This window comes from Aulonocara stuartgranti (genome assembly GCF_965226115.1).
Source record: "Aulonocara stuartgranti genome assembly, chromosome: 12".
Classification (NCBI taxonomy): domain Eukaryota; kingdom Metazoa; phylum Chordata; class Actinopteri; order Cichliformes; family Cichlidae; genus Aulonocara; species Aulonocara stuartgranti.
In genome coordinates this window covers 613,187-640,000 of record NC_138948.1, presented here as the reverse complement: position 1 = coordinate 640,000, position 26,814 = coordinate 613,187, and the positions used below count along the sequence as shown (strand labels likewise).

Below are 26,814 nucleotides of genomic sequence, written 5' to 3'. Positions count from 1 at the left end.
AGTTCCCAAGGAGCACGAAGGAGGCGTGAGGAGCGACTCGGAGAAGAAGTCCTCCACCCAGACTCCTCGTCCAGGACGCCAGGCTGTGAAGGGGGAGGAGAGGAGGGAGGTGGTGGGTGTGGCTGGAGGAGGGGGCGGAGTCTGGCTTCTAGGCTTTAACAGTGTGGACATGAGTCTGTGTGTGGTGCTGTACGTGTGCTCCTGCCTCTTCCTCATGCTCCTCTTCTTCTTCTTTAAAGTGCGATCCAGGAGGTGGAAGCTCCGCTCCTCCCGCCTCCACGTCTGACCCGGACCGGCCCGGGTGGAGCCAGGACCAGAGCTGGTTCTGGTTCAGGGCTTTTTCTCATAGACTGATCGGCGCCTGATCAGATGGCAGGAGTTTAGACCAAATGTGAGCGGCACAAACAAAGTGATGTTTGTCTGTGGAGGCGAAGCTGAACGCTTCCTCTCGCTGGGAACACGAGCAATGAAGAACAAGCTCTGTGGCCGAGGACGAAGACCCACAACCGTGTAACTGACCCTGAGAATTATCTTAAATAAACATGTGACAGACTCTGGTCCTTCTGGGGTCGAGTGAAGCCACGACTGGACCAGAGCCGAGGAGTCCGTCCCGACGGAGCCGAGATAAAAACCTCTAAACCCTGAACCGCAGTCAGCCCTGAACCAGGCCACAACCAGCCCTGGTTTTGGATTTACTCACTCGTATGTGGACACCCGTCTGGACTCTCAGGTCTGAATGTATTTATTTTTACCTGTCAAACTCCTCTGGACCCTCTGACCAGGTGTCTGAGACCTGGACAAGCTGCTGTGGGCTGGGTTCATTTCCCAGAATCCCACAGGAGGACCTAAGGGTAGACCCTTAACAGCCTGGACGTGACAGTATCAAAGTGAGTTCACTTTGTGCCAAACCTTCAACCTGCTAACAGAAGACACACCTGTCCTCTCAGGCCCCGCCCACTCCGTGCGTGTGCTGTTGTATGTCTGTGTTTGTGATAGGAGGGAAACCCGTCCTGATAAACTGATGACTGATTGTAGTTTTGAAGTTTCTTTTTGTGAAGTGATTCAAATATGAACCATGTTTATCACTTTAGTTTATTTCCTGTAAAGAATTCGAACCCCAAAGGCCCAGAGTGAGTTGGTTTTCTACTAAACAACCAAAATGACGAAGCACATGTGAAAGCCGTGTTTACCGGTTGTATAAATGTTTGTCTTTATGTTCCAGATTATTTTCTTCAAATAAAATCAAACTGCTGAAACCTGCAGAGGGTCGTTTTTACCCAGAAATGTATTAAACCGTTGTTTCCGTTTGTCAGGGAGTCGTGACTTTATGAAGTCCTTCAATAAGCATAATAAGCAATTCATTTTTGATGTGTTCAAATTTTACAGGGAAAAAAGAACTACAGGATGGGCCAGGGATGCAACTTTTGTTTTTTTCAATAGGAAGAGGGCCATGTGACACATCAAACTTATTGGTAATGTCACAAGAAAAACAATGGTGTGCTTGGTTTCGACGTAACTTTATTCTTTCATGAGTTATTTACAAGTTTCTGACCACTTATAAAATGTGTTCAATGTGCTGCCCATTGTGTTGGATTGTCAATGCAACCCTCTTCTCCCACTCTTCACACACTGATAGCAACACCGCAGGAGAAATGCCAGCACAGGCATCCAGTATCCGTAGTTTCAGGTGCTGCACATCTCGTATCTTCACACCATAGACAATTGCCTTCAGATGACCCCAAAGATAAAAGTCTAAGGGGGTCAGATCGGGAGACCTTGGGGGCCATTCAACTGGCCCACGATGACCAATCCACTTCCCAGGAAACTGTTCATCTAGGAATGCTCGGACCTGGCACCCATAATGTGGTGGTGCACCATCTTGCTGGAAAAACTCAGGGAACGTGCCAGCTTCAGTGCACAAAGAGGGAAACACATCATCCTGTAGCAATTTCAAATATCCAGCAGCCTTGAGGTTTCCATTGATGAAGAATGGACCCACTATCGTTGTGCCCCATATACCACACCAAACCATCACTTTTGTTGTTCCAACAGTCTTGGAGGGATCCATCCACTGTGGGTCAGTGTCAGACCAATAGCGCTGGTTTTGTTTGTTAACTTCACCATTCACATAAAAGTTTGCCTCATCACTGAACAAAATCTTCTGCGTGAACTGAGGGTCCTGTTCCAGTTTTTGTTTTGAAAATTCTGTGCGCCGATCTGGGTCATCCTCGTTGAGATGCTGCAGTAGCTGGAGTTTGTAAGGGTGCCATTTGTGAGTAGCTAATATCCACCGAAGGGATGTTCAACTAATGCCACTCTCCAGTGACATGCGGCGAGTGCTACGCTGTGGGCTCTTGCTGAATGAAGCTAGGACAGCCACTGATGTTTCTTCATCAGTGACAGTTTTCTTGCGTCCACATTTTGGCAAATCCAACACTGAACCAGTTTCACCAAACTTAGCAAGCAGTTTGCTGACTGTAGCATGGAGATGGGTGGTCTCGCAGGGTGTCTTGCATTGAAATCTGCTCCAATGACCCGGTTACTGCGTTCACCAGATATCAACACGATTTCGCTCCTCACGTGTTAACCTCTTCGACATGTCAATGGCTGTGAACAAAGAGAAACTTGTAAATAACTCATGAAGGAATAAAGTTATATTGAAACCAAGCACACCATTGTTTTTCTTGTGACATTACCAATAAGTTTGATGTGTCACATGGCCCTCTTCCTATTGAAAAAACAAAAGTTGTATCCAAGATGGCCGACTTCTAAATGGCCACCATGGTCACCGCCCATCTTGAGGAGTTTGCCCCCTCACATATACACAAACAGGACTTTAATATCACCAACCATTCCCATGTTATTACGGTGTATCCATATAAATGGCCCACCCTGTATAACGTTTAAATTGGAAAAGCTGGCAAATTAATTCAAACTCCTGACCCGATAAACATAAACTAATCTGAGTGTTTTTGATTGTTCTCTATTCCACACAGTGTTAAATATACACACAGACTAAAATTTACAGCCACCTTTAACAAGTTAAATTTTAATAAGTAATTCTGAAGGTTCAAAAATGTCTTTGAACATGATGCGCTGTCTCTCCTAATGACTGACTGCAGCATAAAATGGATTTGTTGAAATGCACTTATTGGATTGATCAAAGTGAAAGTCCAAAGAAGTCAATGACGGTTTCTAAATATCTGCAGATTCAAGATCAGCTTAAACAATTGTACACAAGTTCAAGTTATTCAGATCTGTTACCCTTTCCCGAAGTCTGGGAAAAACATCCAAACTGTCCCCCTCAGATCAGAGGAAAGTGGTTAGGATATTCAGGAATAACCCGGGAACCACAAAGGCTCAAGCCTGCTATGAAGTAGAAACCAATGCTGCAACACCAGCTGAACTACACCTGCCAGCAGTCATCAGTGAGATGCTGGGCTACAAAATGAACAGCTACAAGGAGCAGTACCCACCATGGAGAAGGAGACTAGAGGCCAAGATCAAGGTAGCACAGAGGGAGGTTAGCCGACTGCAGATCTGCAGAAAGGTGCGATGAAGAAGGTGTCCATACCCGAGGCCTTGGACACTGCCAAGCAGCGACTCACAGCCTTGGCCAGCCGCTTGAAGAGGTACACCAGAGAGATCAAAGGCAGGACAATGAACCAGCTGCTCTCCACAGAACCAGCCAAGGTGTACTCTCAGTGGCAAGGGAACAATATGAGAACAGCACCACCAAGGCTGAGCAGTACTGGAAGAGCATATGGGAGAAGGACGCTGTTTTGTTTGTCTCCTTATTTATGAAGAAAGAGTCCTTTTGTGATCTGCGACATACTTTATTAACCATGCTTGGTTAGCCGGAAAAACAACAACCACCCCTCACCTCTTAGCGCTCATGCCCGTGTTCTTTACAGATAGTGCCACCTTGTGGTATGGCATGAAACTATGTTAACTCACAGCAACAGCTGCTTATCATTACAGACGGAACAATAACAATGCTCAGTGGCTAGTGGATCTGAGGGCAGACCACAGCAACCTCCCTGAACAGGGTCCAGTAACCATCACAGTGGCAGACATCCAAGAAAGACTCTCCAATATGAAGAGCTGGACAGCACCAGGCCCCGACATGGTTCACGCCTACTGGCTGAAGAAGCTGATTGCACACCACGAGAGTCTGGCAGCACAAATGAACCAGCTGCTGGTTGATGAGAGACACCCAGAATGGCTAACCGAAGGCCGGACAGTCCTGATCCTCAAGGACCCCCAGAAGGGACCGGTCCCCTCCAACTACCGACCAATAACCTGCCTCAGCACCACCTGGAAGCTCCTGTCATGTCATGGACTGGCTGTGTGGCAGGCAGGAAATAGGACCCAAACGCAAACTCACGGGGAAACAGGACTGAACTCAAAATACAGCTTTATTGCTGACAAAAGATGACAAGAGATAACAGCGATACAAAATAACATGAAACTAAACTGGGAAGTACTAGCAGCAGTCAGCCGAGACTGCAAGACCAGACTGACCAACCTGTGCACTGCCTGGATTGATTACAAGAAGGCCTATGACTCAATGCCCCACAGCTGGATACTGGAATGCCTAGAATTGTACAAGATCAACAGGACCCTGAGAGCCTTCATCAGGAACTCAATGGGGATGTGGCGTACAACACTAGAGGCCAACTCCAAGCCCATAGCGCAAGTCACCATCAAGTGCGGGATCTACCAAGGAGATGCTCTGTCCCCACTGCTGTTCTGCATAGGCCTGAACCCCCTCAGTGAGATAATTGACAAGACTGGCTATGGATCCCAACTAAGGAGTGGAACAGGTGTCTGCCACCTCCTGTACGTGGATGACATCAAGCTGACTTACTGATCCACACTACCAGGCTATACAGCAATGACATTGGAATGTCATTTGGACTGGAGAAATGTAGTCGGATGATAACAAAGAGAGGGAAGGTAGTCAGAACGTAGGGGATCGAACTACCAGGAGGCAACATTGCAGACATAGAGGACAGCTACAAGTACCTGGGAATCCCACAGGCAAATGGGAACCATGATGAGGCTGCTGGGAAAGCTGCAACCACCAAGTACCTGCAGAGGGTCAGGCAAGTCCTGAGGAGTCAGCTGGCCAAAGGAGGAGATAGAAGCCACTGACAGTGAGACCCTTTGTGATGAGAACAGTAGATGACCAGCTGACGGTCCAAACCGGCTGCTGGTAACAAAGGATGTGTTCTCTGGAGTGACGAATCACACTTCTCCTTCTGGAGTTTGGGTTTGGCTGTTGCCAGGACAACGGCACTTGTCTGACTGCACTGTCCCAAGTGTAAAGTTTGGTGGAGGGGGGGGTTATGGTGTGAGGGCTCCAGTTAGGGGGGAACTCTTCATGCTCAAGACATTTTGGACAGTTTCATATTCCCAACTTTGTGTGGCCAGTTTGGGGATGGAGCTTCCTGTTCTAACTCAGCTGCACACCAGTGCACAAAGCAGGTCCATAAAGACATGGATGAGCCAGTTTGGTGTGGAAAAACTTGACCGGCCTGCACAGAGTCCTGACCTCAGCCCCACAGAACACCTTTGGGGTAAATCAGAGACTGTGGGGCAGGACTGTTCGTCCAACATCAGTGTGACCTCACAAATATGTTCCTGATCAGAAGTTCCCATAAACACTCCTAAACCTGTGGAAAGACTTCCCAAAACAGCCGAATAGGTTACAGCTGCAAAGGGTGGGCCGACATCACATAAAAGCATGTGATCTGTTATCTGTCTAGCTGACAGATAACGATGTGCTGCCTGGTGGCTACAGATCTGTGATCAGACTAAAACATTCACAGCTCTTTGGAGGACGAGGGTTACACTGTTCTCAGCAAAGTTCTTCTTAAAGGTCTTGGAAGGCGAAGACAACACCATCACATGACAGGAAGACGACGCTGAACACAGAGCAAACTTCAGCTGAGATGGTCCATCCACAGCTCGAGGTCAGTCATTAGCCTGCTCTGAAAAAGTCCCAATCCTCAGCTCGTGCTACTGACTAGAGCAGGGCGATATGGCCAAAAATATTTATCACGATATATATTTGAAAATTTGTGATGACAATATAACTGACGATTTAATTGATGCGAGACAAAATACAACTCCACAACTTTACTAGCGCAAAAAAAACCCCCATGCATTTATTTTCACTTAAACAAGCAGCTGTTTTTTATGTACATTAAAGCTACATAAAAATTTAACTGTGCAAATGCAAATTCCTTGCTGAAAGTTGAACCAAAAGGCATTTCCAGTGGAAATGGGCTGAAATATCCTGAGTGTAACCGAGGACAAGGTAGGAGTAGAAGGGACAAGGAAATAAATTGATAATTTATTTATTACATTAATTAAACATTCAAATTCCCAGTTATTTCCAGACAGGACTTACAACACATCCTGCTGATATCCAAGCTGCACATGACACTTACCACACAAACGGTGCAAAAAATAACACAACACTGCAAACCGTCACACGCCGTTTAGCGACACTGCAATCGTGGCACGCACTGCAAACACCTCGGGTTTCAGTACAGCTGGGAATCAGCGCTATGCATGACCTGCAATCTGGGATATAAAGGGAAGTGGCACAAACAAATAAACAAATAACAAAAAGGGAGGTTAGTCCGCCCTTACACAACTCACTTCCAATCAGTAACCGCCTTAACGGCTGGACGAACTAACCAAAACAAAATTACAAATCAATCAAAAGAACGAAAAAAAGGACAGCAGAGACAGCACAGCTGAAAAACACAAACAACAACAAATTAAAATATTACCCAATAAAATATCGGTTTTATTAAACCATTCAAAATCACAAAACTAAAACAAACACTCAATATACCTACAATATTGATCAGTTTGTGATCATGTTTCTGACTTCTCAGAGTTCAACTGTAAGTAGTTGTCACCAAGCCACTGTTCAATGGAAGCTAAACATTTAATTAAAGAGGACAGTTTATGGACTTCCATCGGCTTAAAAGAGCAATAGAGCTGAATATCATCAGCATAGAAGTGATAAGACACCTCAGGGAACTGCCTAATTATAAGTCCAAGAGGTAACATGTACAAAAGAAAAAGAATAGGACCCAGAACTGAACCCTGCGGTACCCCAAATGTCAGATCTTTAGAATGTGACATAAACCGATTCGCAAAAACACTAAAAGATCTGTTGGAGAGGTATGACTGAAACCACTTCAAAGCCAGACCGGACTGTCCCGGAGCCTGTTAATCAGGATGGTATGGTCAATGGTGTCAAAGGCAGATGTCAAGTCCAACAAAACCATGACTGAGGATGCTCCGGAGTCAGCTGACATCATAATGTCACTAGAGACTTTAAGTAATGTGGTTTCTGTTGAGTGACTTTTACGGAAACCTGACTGAAATTTGTCATAAATTTCATGTTTTTCTAAAAAAGTGGTAAGTTGATCTGCAACTGCTTTTTCCGGAATTTTCGATGATAATGGAAGCTTAGAGATATTTATATTTATATTTCCCAGTGTTGTGTCATGTTTACTTGTGTTTAGAGTTTTGGCACAATGAGCGAAGTTTTGCAAAATGTGTTCAAGCAACGGGCAAAAACTGCAATGACTAACCTCTTATTTTGGATGGATTATCTCAGTTGTTCTCCTGACTGAAGTTTGGTCCGTTTACAGCATCCTGCCATGTGATTGCATTTGTCCCTAACCATCAGGAACCCTCACGTTAACTTTTATTGAGTGGAAAAAAGTTAGCGTTCATCCTTCAGCTTCACTGTGCTAATGTTATGCTAACATAGCTGTGTAGCTAGCCACCACGCACATGATATACCAGCTAGCCCAACTTCAGTAACCCTACAAACGTCACTGCTGTTTAGTTTCCTGTCTTCATTTATGTTGGAAGTGATAGCAGAGCTGTACGTTTTAATTTTTTCAGAAATCTCTCAGTCAGAACATGCTATATCATGTTTAGGTAACTAGCGAAACTAGTGAGCTAACTTCCGCTAGCTTCCTGCTAACTTCTAACGCCGTTAAATGTAATAAATTTTGTTTTCATGGATGCCTGGATGTTAAACTTAACTGTTACACCTGGTAAAGCAGCAACGCTGATCGTTTTATTAAAGATAAAAGAATTTAGACAGTTTTTAACTCTCAGTGATGCTGCAGTGTTCGTTTGGCTTTGGGACCTGAAGCGGACGGAGTTTAGGACCCAGATTACTCCCAGATTTACGAGCACCTTAGTCCGACAAATACGGCAATAACGACGGCCCGTTTGCATTTTGTACAAAAAAATGTACTTTGTCGTGTATCTGACGGACAAACACCAAACCAGTTCCACATTGCTGAAGTTGCAGCATTTTTACAAACCAATTCTGGTTCATCTGTTTCACTCAACGATCCGCTTTCCCCCTTCTCATTCTCCGTTACCACCATGCTTTTTTGGCCACGTGCGCATGTGCATTTTACCCATATTCTATCGCGATATTTCATTTTTTTATTGATGCCTAACATTGCACCGGTAATACCGTGAACAGTATAATATGGCCCAGCCCTACTAGTGACACATTGGTGTCGGGACACAGTGAGGTTTTAAAGACATGCTGCTTGTGAGCAGAGCTGTTACAGAGCTGGAGACACTGAGAACAAGCAGTTGGAGTTTTTCTAAGAACTGCAGCACAAAGATGAGACCCTCGACCAATGCTGGAGACCACAGAGGTCTGAAGGTGACCCTTTGTAGGGCTGAGGACCAAACAATGTCCTCACAGTGCAGGAAAGTCCTCAGCAGGGCAGATTTCAACCACGATATGTCTACATAAACACAGAAAGACATGAACAAACACACGCACACACACAGAGCTACTGTACGAATCCTTATTTAGCCTTAGCACCCCCTCCTCTTCCTCCTCCCCCTCCCTCACACATTCAGCATCCACCCACCCATTAAACACAGACACCAGCCCTGTCTGTCTCTCTACAGTAGCTGTCTCTCTCTCGTGTTAGAAACTGTAAGTGTTGATGGAAGCTGAGGCTGCAAAACTGCTGCTTTGTGTTTGTGTGTGCTGGTGTGACTATTGCTGTGAGGACCAAGCACGGCTGTTTCACCATCAGAGCGAGGACCCTTTGGCCTCTGTGTGTCACGCTCCTTTAAAGGGCTGTGTGATTGTTCAAACTTTGTTTGGGGGTCAGGATCAGGGGCTGTGGGTGGCTGTACATACAGCAGATGTCCTCACAGAGACAGCGATATAAACGTGTGTGTGTCAGCCTGGCACACAGTCGCAGTATGCACGCTATGTACTCGGCATGCCAACTCAGCCTCAGCACTGCAATGCAGCGCTGTGCATTTGGCCAAGTCATGCCACACACACACACACACGCACACACACACTGACACACACACACACATGTGCAGTGATGTGTGTGTGTGTGTGACAGCCTACATGTGTGTTTTTAGCGAGTTTTCATGAGTAATGTTCAACCTTGCAGTGTGTTCTATGTAATGCATGCTCGCCCGCCCCTCTCTCTCTCGTCCTCTGCAGGGCAGTTAGCCGCATTAGCTCCCTCGCTGTCCTCAGATGACTCCTCCTCCTCCTCGGCTGTCTGCTGTGTCTCTGCCTCCCCCTCCTCCCTCCCCCCCTCCTGTGACACACCAGACGATGCGTTGACTGAGCGCAGGAGAAGAAGAAAACCTCTCCCAGCCAGCCGTCCTGCCTGCTGCATGGAGGAGAAGCAGAGGAGGAAGAGGAGCAGAGAGGAGGTAAGGAGGTGTCTCACTGTCTGACATCCGTCCTCCACTGGCTGTCTCTCTGCTGTCTGTCTGTCCCGGCACTCTGAAACTGTCTGTTTAACCTGTCTGTCTGTCGCGCTGTCAAACTCTGTTCCTCACTCTGAGCTGTCTGTCTGTCTGCTGCTCTGTAAACAACAAAAACACTGAGCTCAACTCTGAGAACCACTCACCTGGAATCAGCTGTAGCAGACTGTCCCGAACTCTGCCGGACTACAGTGGACTGTGCAGGACTCGGCTGGGTGGTAACAGACTGTCCTGAGCTCCTGTCCACTGGGGACGATTCTGCTGGACTGCAGGTGACTGTCCTGAACTGTAGAGGACTATAGAGGACCCTGCAGGGTTGTAGTGAGCCGTAGAGTGCCTGGCTGGACTTCAGCACAATATTCTGAACTGTAGTGGTCTGCAGAGGACTTGGTTGACTTTAGCAGAGTATAGAGGAGTCTGCTGGATTGTAGATGACTGTAGTGGACATTAGTGGACTGTACTGGACCCTGCTGGGTTGTAGTGGGGTGCGGTGGACTTGGTTGGACGGTAGGGGACTCTGTTGGACTTTGGTAGACTGTCCTAAAATGTAGTGGACTATAACAGACTGTGTGGGATTCTGATAGACTACAGGAGAACTTCCTTGACGATGGATTGCAGAGGACTCTTCTGGACTTTAGCAGACTATACTGAACTGAAGTGGTCTGTAAAGGACTTGGTTGGACTGTAGTTGACTCTCATGCACCATAGGGACCGGTTCTGGACTACAGTGGACTGTGCTGGATTCTACATGACTATAGTGGACCATAGTGGGCTGTACAAGGATCTGCTGGACTGTAGCACTGCAGAGGGCTCTGTTGGACTTGAGCAGACTATGCTGGGCTGTTTGAACTGTAGTGGAGTTTGCTGGACTTTAGCTGAGTATGTTGGACTATACTGGACCACAGGTCTGGGTCTGGGTCCATGTCTCTGGCCATTATTTATTTATAGTGAGTTCATGGATGATTATGTCAAAACTGCACACAGAGTTCTGCTCCCTGAGTTTAGTCTTTCAGGCAAAATCATGCAGGAGAAGCTTTGAAAGCCCCTCATTGGACACAGACTTTAGCTTTCTTGTCTTTAAGAACGCAAACGTCATCGTGTTATCACATGAAAATAAAACCCTCCGAAACACAAGGTGTCACTGTGAGGCTGTCCCAGCACTGACACGCATTCAGCTTTACATCTCTGCAGCAGCGTGGAACTTTCTGTGGAGATGATATTAGACACAACACATATGCTTTTACATTTCATCATGTTTAGCCTGGAGGACAGCAGACACTTTGAACTGGAACATAAAGAACATCAGCTTTTCTCTCACTAAAGGACAAACACTGCTTCAGGATTAGGGATGGGTATTGATGAGATTTTCACGATTCCGATTCCATTTTCGATTCTGTTTAACGATTCGATTCTTTATCGATTCTTTTGAAAAAAGGAGAACACTAAGGTCGATTAGCTTAGAACTTTGTTTTATATCTTCTCTTTGAACAAGGTAGAAATTTAGGAGTAACATGGCCTTACAAACCCAGCAGTGAGATCTTAAGAGATCCAGCCTACGGCTCTTCAATGGGGTGTCACAGGGTCCCCGGGGAAAACATTGTAAATGTAAAATAATAAAATAAATATTCTTCTGTAGCAATAACAAAGTATACCATAAATTATTCTGTAACAATTACACAAGAATATCCAGTAATGTCCTGCCTACAATTAAACACATTCACTTACTGAAAATCATCTGCTGTGGCAAACGGCTGCAAGCCTTTGACCACAAACTGAGTCTCTGCTCGGTGACATTCGTCTATCCCGGCCTGAAAGGAGACGCTACCGGTAGCCTGCAGCGAGAACTGCCAGCATCTGAGCCAGACTCTGTCTCATCATGGTCACTAAATGCACAGTAATGGCAGATAAGGCAGATCGCGCTAACATAATATGCACTGTTAGCTGATTATTTACCTGCCGCATTAACAGGAGAGGACGTACAAACGTTACCGCTGCTGCTGGGCTGAGATTCACGAGTCGAGCGGAATTAAAAACACGACATTCATTTAAGGTCATCGTGTGTTTTGTGAGCAAATGCTTTTGCATATTCGTAGTGTTTCCTCCCTTAAATGAAGTATCTACTTTGCAAGTATTGCAAGTTGCCCTGTTGTCATCGGTTCTCATAAAGTATAACCAAACTTTTGAGCGTTTGAGCCGCTTAGGCGCCGTGTTTCCTGCCAGGTAAATGACGCGCCGCAACGTGGTGACGTCATTCGGGGCGACTGGAATCGATAAGGGAATCGTTTGCAAAAATGGCAAACACTTCCAAGGAATTGAAACAGTGGGAACCGGTTCTCAACAAGAACCGGGTTTCGATACCCATCCCTATTCAGGATCTTCAATTCAGTTGATATAGAGCCAGTTCATAATAACAGTCGGCTCAAGGTGACGTCTCAAAGCTACACTTCAGAGTAACAAGTTACATTGTTTCTCTGTATTCCCAACGTTTTTGGAAAGCTGAGAAACAAAAACAATTTAGAACAAACTTTAAATTAATAAGTTCGTTAAATGATCTCTGACTTGACCAAAGTCTGGTTAGTGGCAGAAGCGAATGAGTGTTTTTACCATTTAGCCTAAAACATTACACCAAAGGAAACACGTGAGGAAACTGATGCTGAACACATCTGATTGTGCACATTTCATTCATGCACTAAACAAATGTTCCCATCTTTTTGTTAAAATCGGTACAATTTTAAAGGTTTCATACAGGGTGTCATCTGCATATACACACACCATCCATTCTTTATGTAACAACAGTGGATCTGGTACTGATCCCTGTGGAACACCAGAACAAAACACCTTCAGCTGAAAGTCAGCTGCAGTTTGAATGAAACACTTTCCATGTAAATATAGTTTCTTACTGACAGCTTGAGTCACAGCGGTCCCTCGTTTATTGCAGGAGTTACGTTCTAAAAATAACCCGCAATAGGTGAAGTAGCAGCTTTATGTTTTACAATGATTATAGATGTTTTAAGGCTGTAAAACCCCTCACTACACACTTTCACACATTTCTCTCTTGTTTAAACACAAAGTTCAGACCTTTGTAGAAAAATAAGTTGAGTATTATAGAATGAAACCGAAGATCAAACCCTGTTTTCAGGTCCAGAACACGGGAGTAGAGCAGCTGTCAGAGAATTCAACATCAATGGATCAATGGTACGGAAGTAGAGGAAGCAAGAAGAATGAGTTGAGTAAAGTTTGACTGTTTTGTTTCGCTTAATGTGCCTTATAGTCCGAAAAATACGGTAACTTCTAACTTCCTTTAGCATTAAGCAGAAGTCCAACTTTCTGTGCGACGGTTAGCATCTTCCTCTGCCTTTGGGTGCTACCACAGGAGCCTCTGACGGTGCAAAATGTTTCATCGACATTGTTGTGTTTGCTGGGGAGAAAACTTACAAACATACAGCACAGCAATTCAGAGTCACACTGCTAGTGATCGAAGATTTATGTAAATTTGACAAGCTGAACGCGTGCTGTACTGTACAGGAGACACAGCATGGAGGAGATTGACAGTGGTCTGCAGCCAATCAGGATGCAGAACACAATGCGCTGTAAGAAAAACAAAACAAAATAAAAAATAAAAAGCAAAGTTGCACAAAAAAAATCTGGTAAACAGCGAGGCCGCAAAAGGCGAACCGCGTTATAGTGAGGGACCAGTGTACTTCATGGTTAATAAATACAACCTCTGGCAGCTCATACATGGCCATCAGAGCAGAGAAGCAAGGATTTCCTTTTCACCGACTCGTTCGTCTAATGGCTTTGTTGTTGAATTTATTTCCAAATTAAATGTTTTCCAACTAATGAAGAGATATGAGACAAGTTCAGGCAACAAACAAGAAAAGAGAAGAAAACAGGGAGTAACAAATGCTTGAACTGCAAAGCTGTTTCATTAGTTCAGATTCATTCAGAATAGCAGAAGTGTGATTTTGGAAGTAATCCCAAAGGACGTCTCGTTTGTAGATGCAAAGTCATATAAAGTTTGAACAAAGATGCAACTTTTCAAACAGCGCGTCCCTTCTCTCAGCCCACCTGCCGTAGCTTTGCCCACACGTTGGCATCACTTTACTGTAAATGCAGCGTTTCTGATTCGTGCTCAAAGCTGACTGAAGGTAAACCCTTAAATCGCTACACTGTTCACTACAGTGACTGATTTTAAAACAACCAGAATTTCCAAACTAAAGGCAAAACAGGAAAAATAAAACCCTCCGTGGCTTCACAGCTGCCACTGACATGACCTGATCACGTTTGTCAGTAATGATACGTCATCCTCTCTGAATCGTTTGGTTCAGAAACAACGGCCCTGTGATGGAGACGCGCTCAGCACACCATTTGCGCTGTGGCTCCTCCTCCCGGCGTGCCGAGGTGCCTCACCTCAAATATTTCTGACCGAACCCTCTTGTGAGACACTCACTGTCTTTCCACAGACGCCAGCCGAAGCGGTCGCGATGCCCCTCGTCCGTCAGGCCGACCCGGCTCGATGACTCACCCGTGAATGCATTTCCTTACAAAGCCTCCATGTTTGTGAGACTTTAGCTCAGTGTGTTAGACACTGATGCGTCAGACTGAACGCTGCCTCCTGATCACATGACTCTCAGCAAACACCTCTGTCTGCACGTCACCTGTTTATTTACCCACACCTCCACGTCACAGACAAACAGCTTTGAGCGTGACCTAGAGATCCAACCACTCAACAGAAACTAAATGCAGCTTCATTGAAAAGGTCGCGAGACAAAGAATCATCAGTCATAACTAAAAACACTGAATTCCCCAGAAACCAACCATAGCGTGGCTTTCTGAGATGATGTCACTTTGGCGTTTGTCACTCTCTGATCACCTGATGACGCCACAGTGACATCATAATACAAAAACTGTATTTTCAAGCTTCAGCGTCAGCATTTGAGCCACCGCCATGTTGTTTTTTCAATCCAGAGGTGACCACATCTGGGTGACGGAGCAGAGTGGTCAGTGATGATACCGGCAACATCCAATCAAAATCCTCAAATTTCTCTAAACTGAAGCTCCGCCTTCTTAGTAAAGGTGAAGAGCTCAATTTTTAGCCATATTTAATTTGAATATTGAACACTTTGACATTTACTATACAAAATAAAAAGATAAGTTCTTTACACTGAAGTCAAAGACTCTTCGAGCAGACACCTCGGCTCCTCTCTGCAAACATTATTTAAAAGTCTGACCACTCGTTTTGGGTCTAAATCTTACCTGAGCGATAATAAAGCTTCATGAACTTGGACTAGAACCTGTGGTCAGTTCGACTTTTTCTCTCTGCACTCAGACTTACAATGAAAACAAAACTGAAAGGAATATTTATCTCCAACGTGTTTTTTAAACAGACTCGATGAAACAGCTGTTCGATCCTTTAATGGGTTTAAATAAAGTTATCTCAGGTTTGAATGGGTGCACCTGATGTTTCTGACGCCCTGTGTTTGAGCGCGCTCAGTGTTTTTGTTTGTTGGACTCTAGAGGCGCGCCGCAGGAGACGTTCGGCTGTCTGCAGCAGGTTGGAGGTTTTCCTGTTGCCCTGTTGGCGAGCAGGCGTGGGTTAAACGTGTCCTCGGTTTGTTCTGTGGGCACGTGAGACGCCGTGAGGGTTTGACCTCTCCTCCTTTTGTCTCCCTTTCTACATTTCAGCTGTTTCTCTGGACCGAGCTGATCTGCATCTTAATGATTGACCACCTCCTTCTCAACCTGAACCCCCCGCCTCCTTGCTGACCTTTGACCTCACTGTTTGTTCTGCACCAGCATTATGGACCTCAGACTTTTTGGAGGAACTTTCTGCAGCATCCCCGACACCTAAACGCCCCGCTGTCTGCATCCGTCAGCCCAGCTCTGGCTCATCAGGACCGTCATCAAACCGCCGTCCACTTCCCGTTGCGACCTCAGCGAGCCGACGGCCACCACCATGTCGGAGGGGCTGCTACAGGTGGAGATCCCCGACTTCGGCAGCAGCGTGTTGGGCAGCCTGAACGAGCAGCGGCTGCTGGGTCACTACTGCGACGTCTCCATCCTGGTGCAGGGTCAGGCCTTCAAGGCGCACCGGGCTGTCCTCGCTGCCTCCTCGCTCTACTTCAGAGACCTGTTCAGCTCTGCGGCCGACTCCTCCTCTTCCTCTGACTCCTCCTCCCAGGCGGTGTTCGAGCTCCCGTCCTCAGTGACGCCGATGTGTTTCCAGCAGATTCTGTCCTTCTGCTACACGGGGCGCCTCAGCATGGCGGCCAGCGAGCAGCTGGTGCTCATGTACACCGCCGGGTACCTGCAGATCCAGAACATTGTGGAGCGCGGTATGGAGCTGATGATGATGAAGGCTTCCTCTGCCTCCTCACCGCTCTGCTGTGACTCACAGGTGGGTCTAAACAGAGGTTAGTGGGAGACAGCAGCATCTAGTGGACATCAGGAGAACTGCAGCTGCCACAGGAGACTGTTTATGTGTTTTTCTTCTCTTTGTAACTGTATTTAAACGTTTGTGTTTACAGACAACCTCAGCAGACGAGCTCGGGGGCTTTGACACTCAGACGGCCCAGCAGCAGCAGCAGCACGGCGCCCCCCAGCTGCAGGAAGTGAGTCCAGACCAGCCGGCGTTGAGCCCCGAGGAGCTGCTGCTCGCCGTCAGCAGGATCAAACAGGAGCGAGCTGACACGCCTCCTGCAGAGGAGGCCGGAGGAGCAGCAGGAACAGGAGGAGAGGAGACCAGGTGAGGAAATGGCTCAGAAATGTTTTCTCAGTGTTGGAAAGATTATTCCAAACCGAGTCAGAGATGTCTGCCCAGTCCAGACGCAGAGGGTGGAGGACCGCCCACCTGTTCAGTAACCAGACGGAAAGAACAAATGATGCTTTATGTGTGTGTCATACATGATGTATTTATCTCGTATCACACGCTTATTTAACGTCTGCATGGATGACTGCAGGAAATCTTCAGGGAGAATTCCCACACGTGCTCTCCAGGCCTCTCTCACCTCGGATGGGACGACTTCCTGCGCTGCTGAACTGAGCTGTGGATCCAACACTTCACTGTAATGGAAGCAATGGGGGAGACAGTGTGGCACAAACACACCCACTTCATTCAGGAGATGACAGGGGGGAGGGTCTACTTTGTGAATGATGAGCCGATGACCAATGAGGGTGCAGGGTCACAAAGTGGATAGATCCATCTTTTATATTGTCAGGTTTTTGCCTGACTAACTCTACGTATGAAGTTTGATATTGTGTATGAGGCGACCTGGATTAAATATACCTTTGTACCTGTGACTGATCCCTGAGATTTGAATCCCAGATAAATGGATCCCACCCTCAGCTGTGTACCCGGGACCAGTGCTTGGACCTTGATGAAGGTTTGTGATGTCATTCTTCTCCTGCTGGTTCTCTCCTCAGAGTGGACATTGCAGCAGAGCTCCAGTCCTCCAGGAGCACGGCTTTGTGTTACCTGAGTGCAGGTGGAGGGCTGGTTCCGGGTCTGCAGTCCTACCTGCTGGCAGGCGGGGGTCGCTCCAGTCCAGGAGGATCCAGTCTCCCCACAGACTCTCCCCCATCCCACCCACCCACCGAGGAAGAGCTGGAGGAAGATTACTACAGCAACGCTGTACACCCCGGACTCTATCAGCACATCTACGGACACCCCGGAAACCCCTACAGTGAGTATTTATCCACCACCCAAATCAATATCAATTATACATCACAAAATAACAAGAACAGCTCCTCACGGTGCTTTATATTGTAAGGTAAGCAGCCTATAATAATGCAGAGAAACCCCAACAATCACATGACCCCCTATGAGTTGGTGACAGACTGGGATAGGCTCCAGCCCTGCGCCACCCTGAGAGAAATAAGAGGAAGAGAATGGATGGATGCAGTAAAACGTTGGAGTTCAGTTTAATACCTCATGTAAAACAAAAAGGCAGTAATTGATAACAGAAGTCACACGGCCACTTCCTTTGAAAGATATGCAAAACATTTTCTTTTTTATTCAAATAGCATCCTGTAAACAGGGGCTCCGGTTACCCAGTTCTCCTGTTTCCAAGGATATGTTTGCTGCCCTGAACTGATTCAAGCACGTCTGTAGTTCATTTTTGGTCACTGACCATTTCAAAGTGATTAGAGAGAACCCCCCCTACAAAAGCATTTGAGCCAGCCACGCTGAGGAGAAATGACACATGCTAAATAAGTTGTTGTCTTGAGTTAGCAGGGCCTACGCTACCTTCTGCACCGGCTACAGGGGCCTGGCTAGCTACGGGTGTTTCAAGGATGCCGGAGTCTCCAATTCAGTGATCCTGGCCTCCAGAGCTCCAGACAGGCTGCATTTATTACAAGTATCATTATGGCTAAAGGAGGCTGAGGAGTACCGGTAACTGAACAAAGTGCAGGAGGAACGGGTGAAGAGGCCATGCTAGCGAGTCAGCTACAAGCTAAGCTAAGCTAGCAAATCCTTAAAGACAAAGTGAGTGAGGGGCCGAGCAGCGAAGACACACAGGACACAGGAGAAATGTCTCCAAAGTGGGATTTTTCTTATTTTATCCTCTAAAAAATTTAAAAAGACAAAGTTCAAAATAGAATTAATGGGCCCGTAAAAGAGGTCAGCTAAATATAACTCTACTCAAAAAGCGACGTACAGAAACGTAACTACCCAAACAAAGGAGACACAACTTAACTCACAAACTGACCTAAACACAAACACACAGCAGGGTAACCTTTACGGGGTTTGGCCAAACCGTTTACACACAACAGGGGAAACAGAACAAACACCAATACTAACTAGACACAAAACAGCATTAAACCTAAAACAGTCGTGCTGCTGACAAGCACATGGGTGGTCCCGCTGGTCACACCGTTTACCCAGACAGGAAACACCTCCCCAAACCAGGTAACTCAAAGAAACAAAAACATAATTAACATAAAAGAATATATTTAGAAACCCCACACAGTGCTAATATGTGCACTTTATAATATCACTGTTAGGTTTAAGTTTAGAAATGAATGAATAATATGACTGAAATACATGTTTACCTGCAAACCAGACTAATGAGGTGAGTGTGTGGACTGATTTCAGCCATCACACAGTCACTGACACTGTAAGGATGATGTGTGTGTGAATATGTGAAGATTACACTATGAAGTAAGACGTTAGAGGGGGTTAAGGTTTTGGGTCCTTTTGTCCTAACAGGACGATTACCATGGTGACGATGTAAACGTCATCCTGTGGGTTCTCTGCCTTTTTGCTCGTTTTCTATGTTTTTAATGTCACTTCATTGACTCCCCAACAGGACTTGTTAACCTTCAGCTCATACAGGCCCCACTGATGTCACATATTAACTCAAACAGGTGAGTTTTGGTCATTTTACTTCCTGGGATTCCTGACACTCGCTCCCCTCCCTGTTTCTCATTGGTTCAGTCCAAGAGAAGATGGAGATGCTCCCCCTCCCATTGGCTAATGAGCGTCGGCCCTGCGTGCTGGTTGGTCGGGACAACATGGCACTTCCCGCCAGTCTGATCAGTCAGATTGGGTATCGGTGCCACCCGTCACTCTACACCGAGGGAGACCCAGGAGAGAAGGTGGAGCTGGTGGCAGGTAGGACAACAGAACACCTGTCCAACTGTATCTCAGACACCTGTAACCCAGCGTCATGTGACACACGCTCCCCTCTGTGTTTGTGTGTTCAGGTTCAGGTGTGTTCATGACCCGAGGTCAGCTGATGAACTGTCACCTGTGTGCTGGAGTCAAACATAAGGTGCTGCTCAGGAGGCTGCTAGCAACCTTCTTTGACAGGTGAGCTCTTACCTGGGTGAGTCACATGGATGCAGCAGCTTAGTTTACAGAAAACATAAAGGTTGTGGTGCCGTGTGGCTGGTTTAACTAAACCAGGATTAGGAACTAAAGGTAAGTTTGTTGAATCCAGGTATTTGATTTTCCTGTTAAAGTTTAAAGAATCAAACATTTATTTTTTCTGTTTTTAGGTACCTTACATATCTGATGAAAGTTTTAAAAGTATTGCTACAAACATGAGATTACTTTGAGTTTCATGAGTTGCTGGTGTTTCCTCAGCACAGATGGACAGAAGTGTTTATGAAATCATTGATGAGCTGATGCTACGCGGGGATTTCCTGATGTTTTACTTTATGCATCAAGCAAAAATCAAATTCTATGCAACAGTCTCTGACTGGAAGAAATGTGTTTAACATTTAAACTTGGGCTGGGCGATATGGCCTAAAATTCATATTGCGATCAGTGTTGGTCAAGTTACTTGAAAAAAGTAATCAGTAACTAATTACTGATTACTTCCCCCAAAAAGTAATCCCATTACTTTACTGATTACTTATTTTCAAAAGTAATTAATTACTTAGTTACTTTTTAAAAACACGATTTACAACCTGAAGAGGTGATAAAGCGATAGATCTTTCAGCCCAATTCTACTTTTTCTGCATAATCCATCATACAAAATGTAATCAAATGGAAAAGTCTCTTTTTAAAACTTGTTTTATTAGTTTTAATCTTTTAACTTTATGCATCAAGCAAAGATTTAATTATCTGCAACATTCTCTGACTGGAAGAAATTTAACATTTAAACCTTTTTTCTGCACATTCCAGCACATAAAATAAAATATTTTGTGTGTTTACACTCAGTCTTTCAAATAGATGCAAGTAAAACACAGCAGAAAATAAATAAAGTCAAAGACTCAGCGGTCCTGTTGCTCTATTTTCACCTGTAAAGCAGGAGTGGGGTAGGCGGAGGTTTACCCTGGTGCAGGTGTGCCGCGGTCAGTGGAAGAATCCGCGAGTGTCTCTGTGAGTTTCCCATTACGTCGTAGCTACTCGGTGCTTGCTCGGAAGTTTAGGGGTTTTTTCGCTGTAAAAAGAAGTTTTCTTCCCACGCACAGCGGACACTAATGTTTTTGTCACTTTTTATGGAATCAAACTCAAAGTAAGGTCAGTACTTCCACGCTTTAAACGCTGCACGCTCATACTCTCTCTGCACTCGATATATGATCCATTGTTGATCTGCACACAGCTGTTGTCACGAACGTCGCACTCGCTTACGTCACTGTCATGAGACATTCTCGCAAAAAATCACGGCTTTAGTAACGCAGTAACGCAGCGTTCCTACGGGAAAGTAACGGTAATCTAATTACCGCTTTTTCGATAGTAATCCCTTACTTTACTCGTTACTTGAAAAAAGTAATCAGATTACAGTAACGCGTTACTGCCCATCTCTGATCGCGATATAACTTGAAGCACATGCAGTAACGATATATATCACGATATATTCTTTTCTTCTGTATAACGCATTTTCCACACTATAAGGACTTAAAATCCTTTAATTTTCTTAAAAATAGAGAGTGTGCCTTATGTATGAATTCTGGTTGTGCTTACTGACCTCTAACCGATTTGGGCAGAAATCTGTTAAAAATGTTTTAGTACAACTTTGGTAAGCAGCACTGTTTGATGGATGTCAGAGCATTACGCTGCCGTAGTGAGGAGCTTCACGGAGTAATCTGGGTCCAAAACTCCGTCTACTTCAGGTCCCAAAGTCAAACGAACACTGAGAGTTAAAAACTGTCTGAATTCTTTCATCTTTAATTAAATCATCAGCGTTGCTGCTTTACCAGGTGTAACAATTAATTTTAACATCCATGAAAACAGAATTTATTAAATTTAACGGAGTTAGAAGTTAGCAGGAAGTTAGCTCGCTAGTTTCCACCTAAACATTTCATACCATGTTCTGACAGAGATTTTTGAAACAAATTCAAACGTACAGCTCTGCTACCACTTCCAACATAAATGAAGACAGAAAACTAAACAGCAGTGGCGTTTGTAGGGTTACTGAAGTTGGACTACCTGGTATATAATGTTGTGCTACGTGATTGCTAGCGACACAGCTATGTTAGCATAACATTAGCACAGTGAAGCTGGAGGGTGAACTTTTTTCCACTCGATAAAAGTTAACGTGAGGGATTCTGGTGGTCAGGGACAAATGCAATCGCATAGCAGGATGCTGTACACGGGCCAAACTTCAGTCAGGAGAACAACTGAGATTATTCATCCACAATACAAGGTTAGTTATTAAGATACTGCAACAACATGGGAATAGAACAGCTGCAGAGAATTCAGCATTAATGAATCAATGTTACAGAAGTGGAGGAAGCGCAGTTTTTGGCTTTCCCCATATTTCAAAAGTGCTTCATCTCTTTGCTGTGACTGTCGGCATAATTTGCAGATGATAATGGTTGTAGCCGCTGCAATGCTTTCGACCAAAACAGGCGCAGCTTGATGACATCACCAACATGCGCTATCGCGATAGAGCGGTATAGTCAAAATCTCTATCGTTGGCCAAATTTATATCGTTTCTATCGTATATCGTTTCTATTGCCCACTCCTAATTTAAACCTATGTTGTGCATATTCCAGCATATAAAATAAAATCATGTTCAGTGTCAGGTTGTTTTCTGAACACCATGCTGCCAGCTTCAGGACTTCCTCTCTGTAGGCTGCCTCGTCTCCCTTTGAGATGAGTCCGTGGTGTCATCAGCAAACTTGATGATGAGATTGTTGTTGTGGGTCGAACTGCAGTCGTGGGTGTAGAGAGAATACAGGAGGGGGCTCAGCACACAGCCCTGTGGGGAGCCGGTGCTCAGTGTGCGAGTGGAGGAGAGATGGGGGTGGAGCCTCACAGTCTGGGGCCGGTTTGTGAGAAAGTCCTTTATCCAGGCACATGTGGGGGGAGGGAGGCCAAGAGTGACCAGTTTGATGATGAGGATGAAGGCTGGATGAAGGCTGAGCTGTAGTCCACAAAGAGCAGTCGGATGTAGCTCTGCCGCTGTTCCAGGTGACTCAGCACAGCATGGAGGGCGATGGCGATGGCGTCTTCTGTGGATCTGTTCGTGCAGTATGCAAACTGGTGGGGGTCAGATTCTGGGGGGAGGTAGTCCTGGATGTGCTGAAGGACTAGTCTCTCAAAGCATTACATGATCACCAGCATGAGGGCCACAGGGCGGTAATCGTTCAGGCTGGTGATGGGAGACTTCTTCGGCACTGGGATGATTGTGGCTGATTTTAGACAGGATGGGATGGCTGCCTGATCCAGTGAGAGGTTGAAGAGTCTGGTGAAGATGAGGGTGAGCTGGTGGCCACACGCTCTTAGCACCTTCCCAGGTACTCCGCCTGGACCGATCGCCTTCCTGGGGTTCACTGCTAGGAGCACACGTCTGACATCGTGCTCCGTTACAGTGAGTGGAGCGGTGCAGGAAGGTGAGGATGAGGATGGGAGCAGGGCTGAGGCAGATGAGCGCTGCTGTTGTGGTGTTTCATAGCGGGCGAAGAAGCTGTTTACTTCCTCTGCCGGCTGCACACTCAGGTTTTCTGCTTTCACATCCTCTGTGGTTGATGATGTCTTGTGCCACACCTCCCGTGTGTTGGTGCTGGACAGCTGGGACTTGCAGCTTCCTTTATGGTCTGTCTTAGCTTTTTTGATTCCCCTTTTCAGGTCAGCTCGAGCAGCCATGTACAGAGCTCTGTCACCTGACCTGAAGGCGGCGTCACAGTTTTTGAGGAGTGATCGGACCTCGCTGGTCATCCAGGGTTTTTGGATTGTATAATCCAGTTTTGAGATCCTTCCCAGACGCCTTAACGCCCACTCACATCCTGGGCCATCTGACCTCAGGAATTCGCATGATAAGGTGGGGCCAGGTTTCACAATGAACACACCCGAAACTCTGGCTGATTGGGACCCACGCCCAGTTTCACACCTTGGCTCAGGCAATTAGAGGATCATCAGGGGGTCCTTTTGTCCCTCTGTGGGGGGAAACTCCCACTAGGTTTATATCTGGGACTCTCCACCATTTGACCTTAGAACTGAAGAAGCTTCTCGGATGAGAGGTGAAACGTCTTCAAGCAACTTAAAGAAGTCCAGACGCTTTTCTTTGCAAGCTCCTTTGACTACGATGACCTGGATGACTGAGAACCTTCACAGACATATGGTCCAGTCCAGGGCCTGGCACTGTGTCTGGGGGGGGGGGGGGGCGTAGGCTGGGGAGAGCAGGAGAGAGAGGTGGTCCGACTGGCCGATGTGGGGGAGGGGCATGGCTCTATATGCATGCTTGATGTTGGAGTAAATATGATCTAGTGTTCTCTCCCCTGGTGGGACATTTGACGTCCTGACAAACCTTTGGGAGTCACCTGTAATTATGTTCGATGTTTAAGAACTTCCCCCCCATGAGCCCTGAGGCCCACAGTAATGTTAGAGCGCACCTGCTGATGTTTCACTGACATACAAATGCCTTTGAAAGGCGTTTTTACGCCGACGTCGTTAATGACCATGTGAACTGATGGATGACCCGTGTGTCACGCGTGGATGAATGTCTGGATTTGTCCTGATGTGTGTCGATGTGAAACCTGATGGTCAGAAACTCACGTTTATCAATCAGTCATATTTATGTGCCTCTAAAACGCTTATCGACCCAGACGCTGTGACATCATCAGACACCATGTGGCCCGGGGCTGTATGAGATCTTCCAGAAGCTTCTGACAGTCGGCAGCAGCTGCTTTACATAACAGCTCAGTCACACGTCTCGGAGTGGGAGGGGGAGGGGAACCTACAGCTGGTATAGGTGCTGATTGGGTTGTTATGGTTTCCATAGAAACACGCTGGCCAATAGCTGCGGGACAGGGATCCGCTCCTCCACCAATGATCCGAGCCGGAAGCCCCTGGACAACCGAGTGTTAAACACTGTCAAACGTAAGACACACACAGACGCGCCGGTTCAGCTATCTTAGTGAGGACCTTCATTGACATAATGGTTTCCCTAGCCCCTTACCCTAACCATTAAAAATGAATGCCTAACCCTAACTCTTACCCTAAACCTAAACATAACCTAATTGTAACCCTGACACTAAAACCACAGTTTGAGCTTCAAAAATGCCTTTAAATTTGGGAGGACCGGTGTGTGTCCTCGATGTTTGTGTTCTCTGACTGTTGGTTCTCACAAGTATAGTAGAATGCAGATTTCGGTCCTCACAAAGATAGCTAGACAGGAACACATGGACACTCACACACACACACACACACACTGTGAGTCATGATTTCTGCCTTTTATTGTATTTTAAAAAGTATTGAGATTCTCCCCCCCCCCCTCCCTCCTCCTCAGTGTACTGTCAGAACTTTGCTCCTAACTTTAAGGAGAGCGAGATGAACGTCATTGCAGCCGACATGTGCACCAACGCCCGCAGAGTCCGCAAACGTTGGCTCCCAAAGATCCAGTCTCTCCTCCCCGAGGGCCTCCCCACCTCTGCAACCTCCCACCCCCGTAAGGGTAAGAAAGGAGGAGCAGGTGGAGGAGGTGGGAGTCAGGGGGCAGAGTCGGTGGCACAGTCCAGTGGAAGCCCCTTTGAGCTGGACCTGCGGCAGCTCAGCGCATCCTACCTCGGCCTGGAGGCCCCGCTGTATGCTGAGCGGCGCGAGAGGGAGGCAGCAGGGGAGAGGGAGAAGGAGGCCCCAGCCACCCTCCTGCCTCACCTGCAGTTTGCTGGGTCCCGTGGAGGAGGAGGGGCCAGCGGGGGGCAAGTGGAGGAGGGAATGATGGGAGGTGAGGCGGAGGGGGACGGGAGGCTACAGACTGAACAACCGCCAGACCTCCCCCTCTCCCTATCCTCCTCCTCCTCTTCCTCCTCATCCTCCTCACACCCTTCCCCCCAGCCTGCGGAGCCCGCCCCTCCTCACAGGGCATTGGCTGACACAGATGAGCGAGGGGTGGAGCCTCTGGAAGACAGCCAATAAGCTTTCTAATGCATCTGCCTACCTGTATGTAAATAACACAATAGCTACCTGTCCCCCCACCCGTCTGTCTGTCTGTCCTCTCGTCCGTCTACCTGTGTGTTCCCCTACCTCACTACCTGTCCACCTGTCTACCTCTCTGCCCCGTCTGTCTGACTACCTGTCTGTCTGCTCGGCTCTGCTGCATGCTAACAGCCTCCTGCAGTCCAGCACACAGGCCCATAGCAACAGGACTGATGATGATGATGATGATGACGATGATGATTATACTCACTCTGATAACAACAATAAAGCTTCTTGATAATCAGATCTGCTGTGTCTGTTTGATTTGTGCACCAAACAAAGTTTCCAGAAGTTCAGAGGGAACCGATATGCTAACACTACAAAGAGCTGCTAAAACAATACGCTAGAAGAGTAAAAAGACACGTTTATACACAACACATGCTGAAATAGTACAGATGTATTTGAAAACTACAGAAAATAGTTAAAGACTACAAAAATCAATAAAGTACCACAAAGTAATGTTAAAAAAGAACCAAAGCACAAGAAATATTAATACTACTGTAAAATGCCAAAAGATTACAAATGTACAGAAAATACTTAAATAATTAAAATACTCTAAAGAAATGTAAAAAAAAAGATAAAAGATGACCAAAATACTAAATGACTAGGAGATTCAAAAATGCTATATATGTAAAAAAAAAATTGTGTATGTTTCTGTTCTGTGTCCTGTGTCCTGTTTGTTTGTTTGTATATGTGTTTTTCTTGCTGCTGTTACAACCAAATTTCCCCTTGTGGGACAGTTAAAGGATTATTCTGTTCTATTCTATTTAAAATAGTAATAATCTACAAGACATGCTAAAACACTGAAAACAAATCCTAGAAGAAAACATGCTAATAAACAACAAAAAGCTAAAAGACGAAAAATATATGTTAAATATGTGCTGGGGCGATCGTGGCTGAAGAGCTAGCGGTTCGTCTTGTAATTGGAAGGTTGCCGGTTTGAGCCCCGGCTCGAACAGTCTCGGTCGTTGTGTCCTTGGGCGAGACACTTCACCCGTTGCCTACTGGTGGTGGTCAGAGGGCCCGGTGGCGCCAGTGTCCGGCAGCCTCGCCTCTGTCAGTGCGCCCCAGGGTGGCTGTGGCTACAACGTAGCTGCCATCACCAGTGTGTGGATGGTGCTTTGGGGTCC

At 46.2% G+C, this 26,814-nt stretch overlaps 2 protein-coding genes across 6 annotated transcripts in view; both read left to right on the top strand.

Annotated features, from left to right (window-relative positions):
* Positions 1-1,256, top strand: part of qsox2 (quiescin Q6 sulfhydryl oxidase 2) — a 14,958-nt gene extending 13,702 nt beyond the window's left edge. The window contains exon 12 of the mRNA XM_082554216.1: positions 1-1,256. This exon is cut by the window's left edge and continues 196 nt beyond it. Coding sequence (XP_082410342.1) covers positions 1-286 — 286 coding nt within the window. The 3' untranslated portion in view covers positions 287-1,256.
* Positions 1,257-7,152: 5,896 nt separating this feature from the next.
* Positions 7,153-25,928, top strand: LOC309718710 (nucleus accumbens-associated protein 2-like). Of its 5 annotated transcripts, XM_082554212.1 has the most exons (11): positions 7,153-7,446; positions 9,542-9,759; positions 12,953-13,038; positions 15,499-16,210; positions 16,341-16,558; positions 16,773-16,877; positions 17,236-17,495; positions 19,250-19,426; positions 19,519-19,624; positions 24,489-24,586; positions 24,996-25,928. In XM_082554212.1, exons 4-11 carry the CDS (start codon positions 15,770-15,772, stop codon positions 25,622-25,624), a joined length of 2,034 nt encoding a protein of 677 aa, XP_082410338.1. In that variant the 5' UTR covers positions 7,153-7,446; positions 9,542-9,759; positions 12,953-13,038; positions 15,499-15,769; the 3' UTR covers positions 25,625-25,928. The 5 variants fall into 5 exon arrangements, with proteins under 5 accessions (XP_082410338.1, XP_082410340.1, XP_082410337.1 ...); XM_082554214.1 differs by lacking the exon at positions 12,953-13,038 and having other exon boundaries at positions 15,610-16,210; XM_082554211.1 differs by lacking the exon at positions 12,953-13,038.
* The last annotated feature ends 886 nt before the right edge of the window (positions 25,929-26,814 follow it).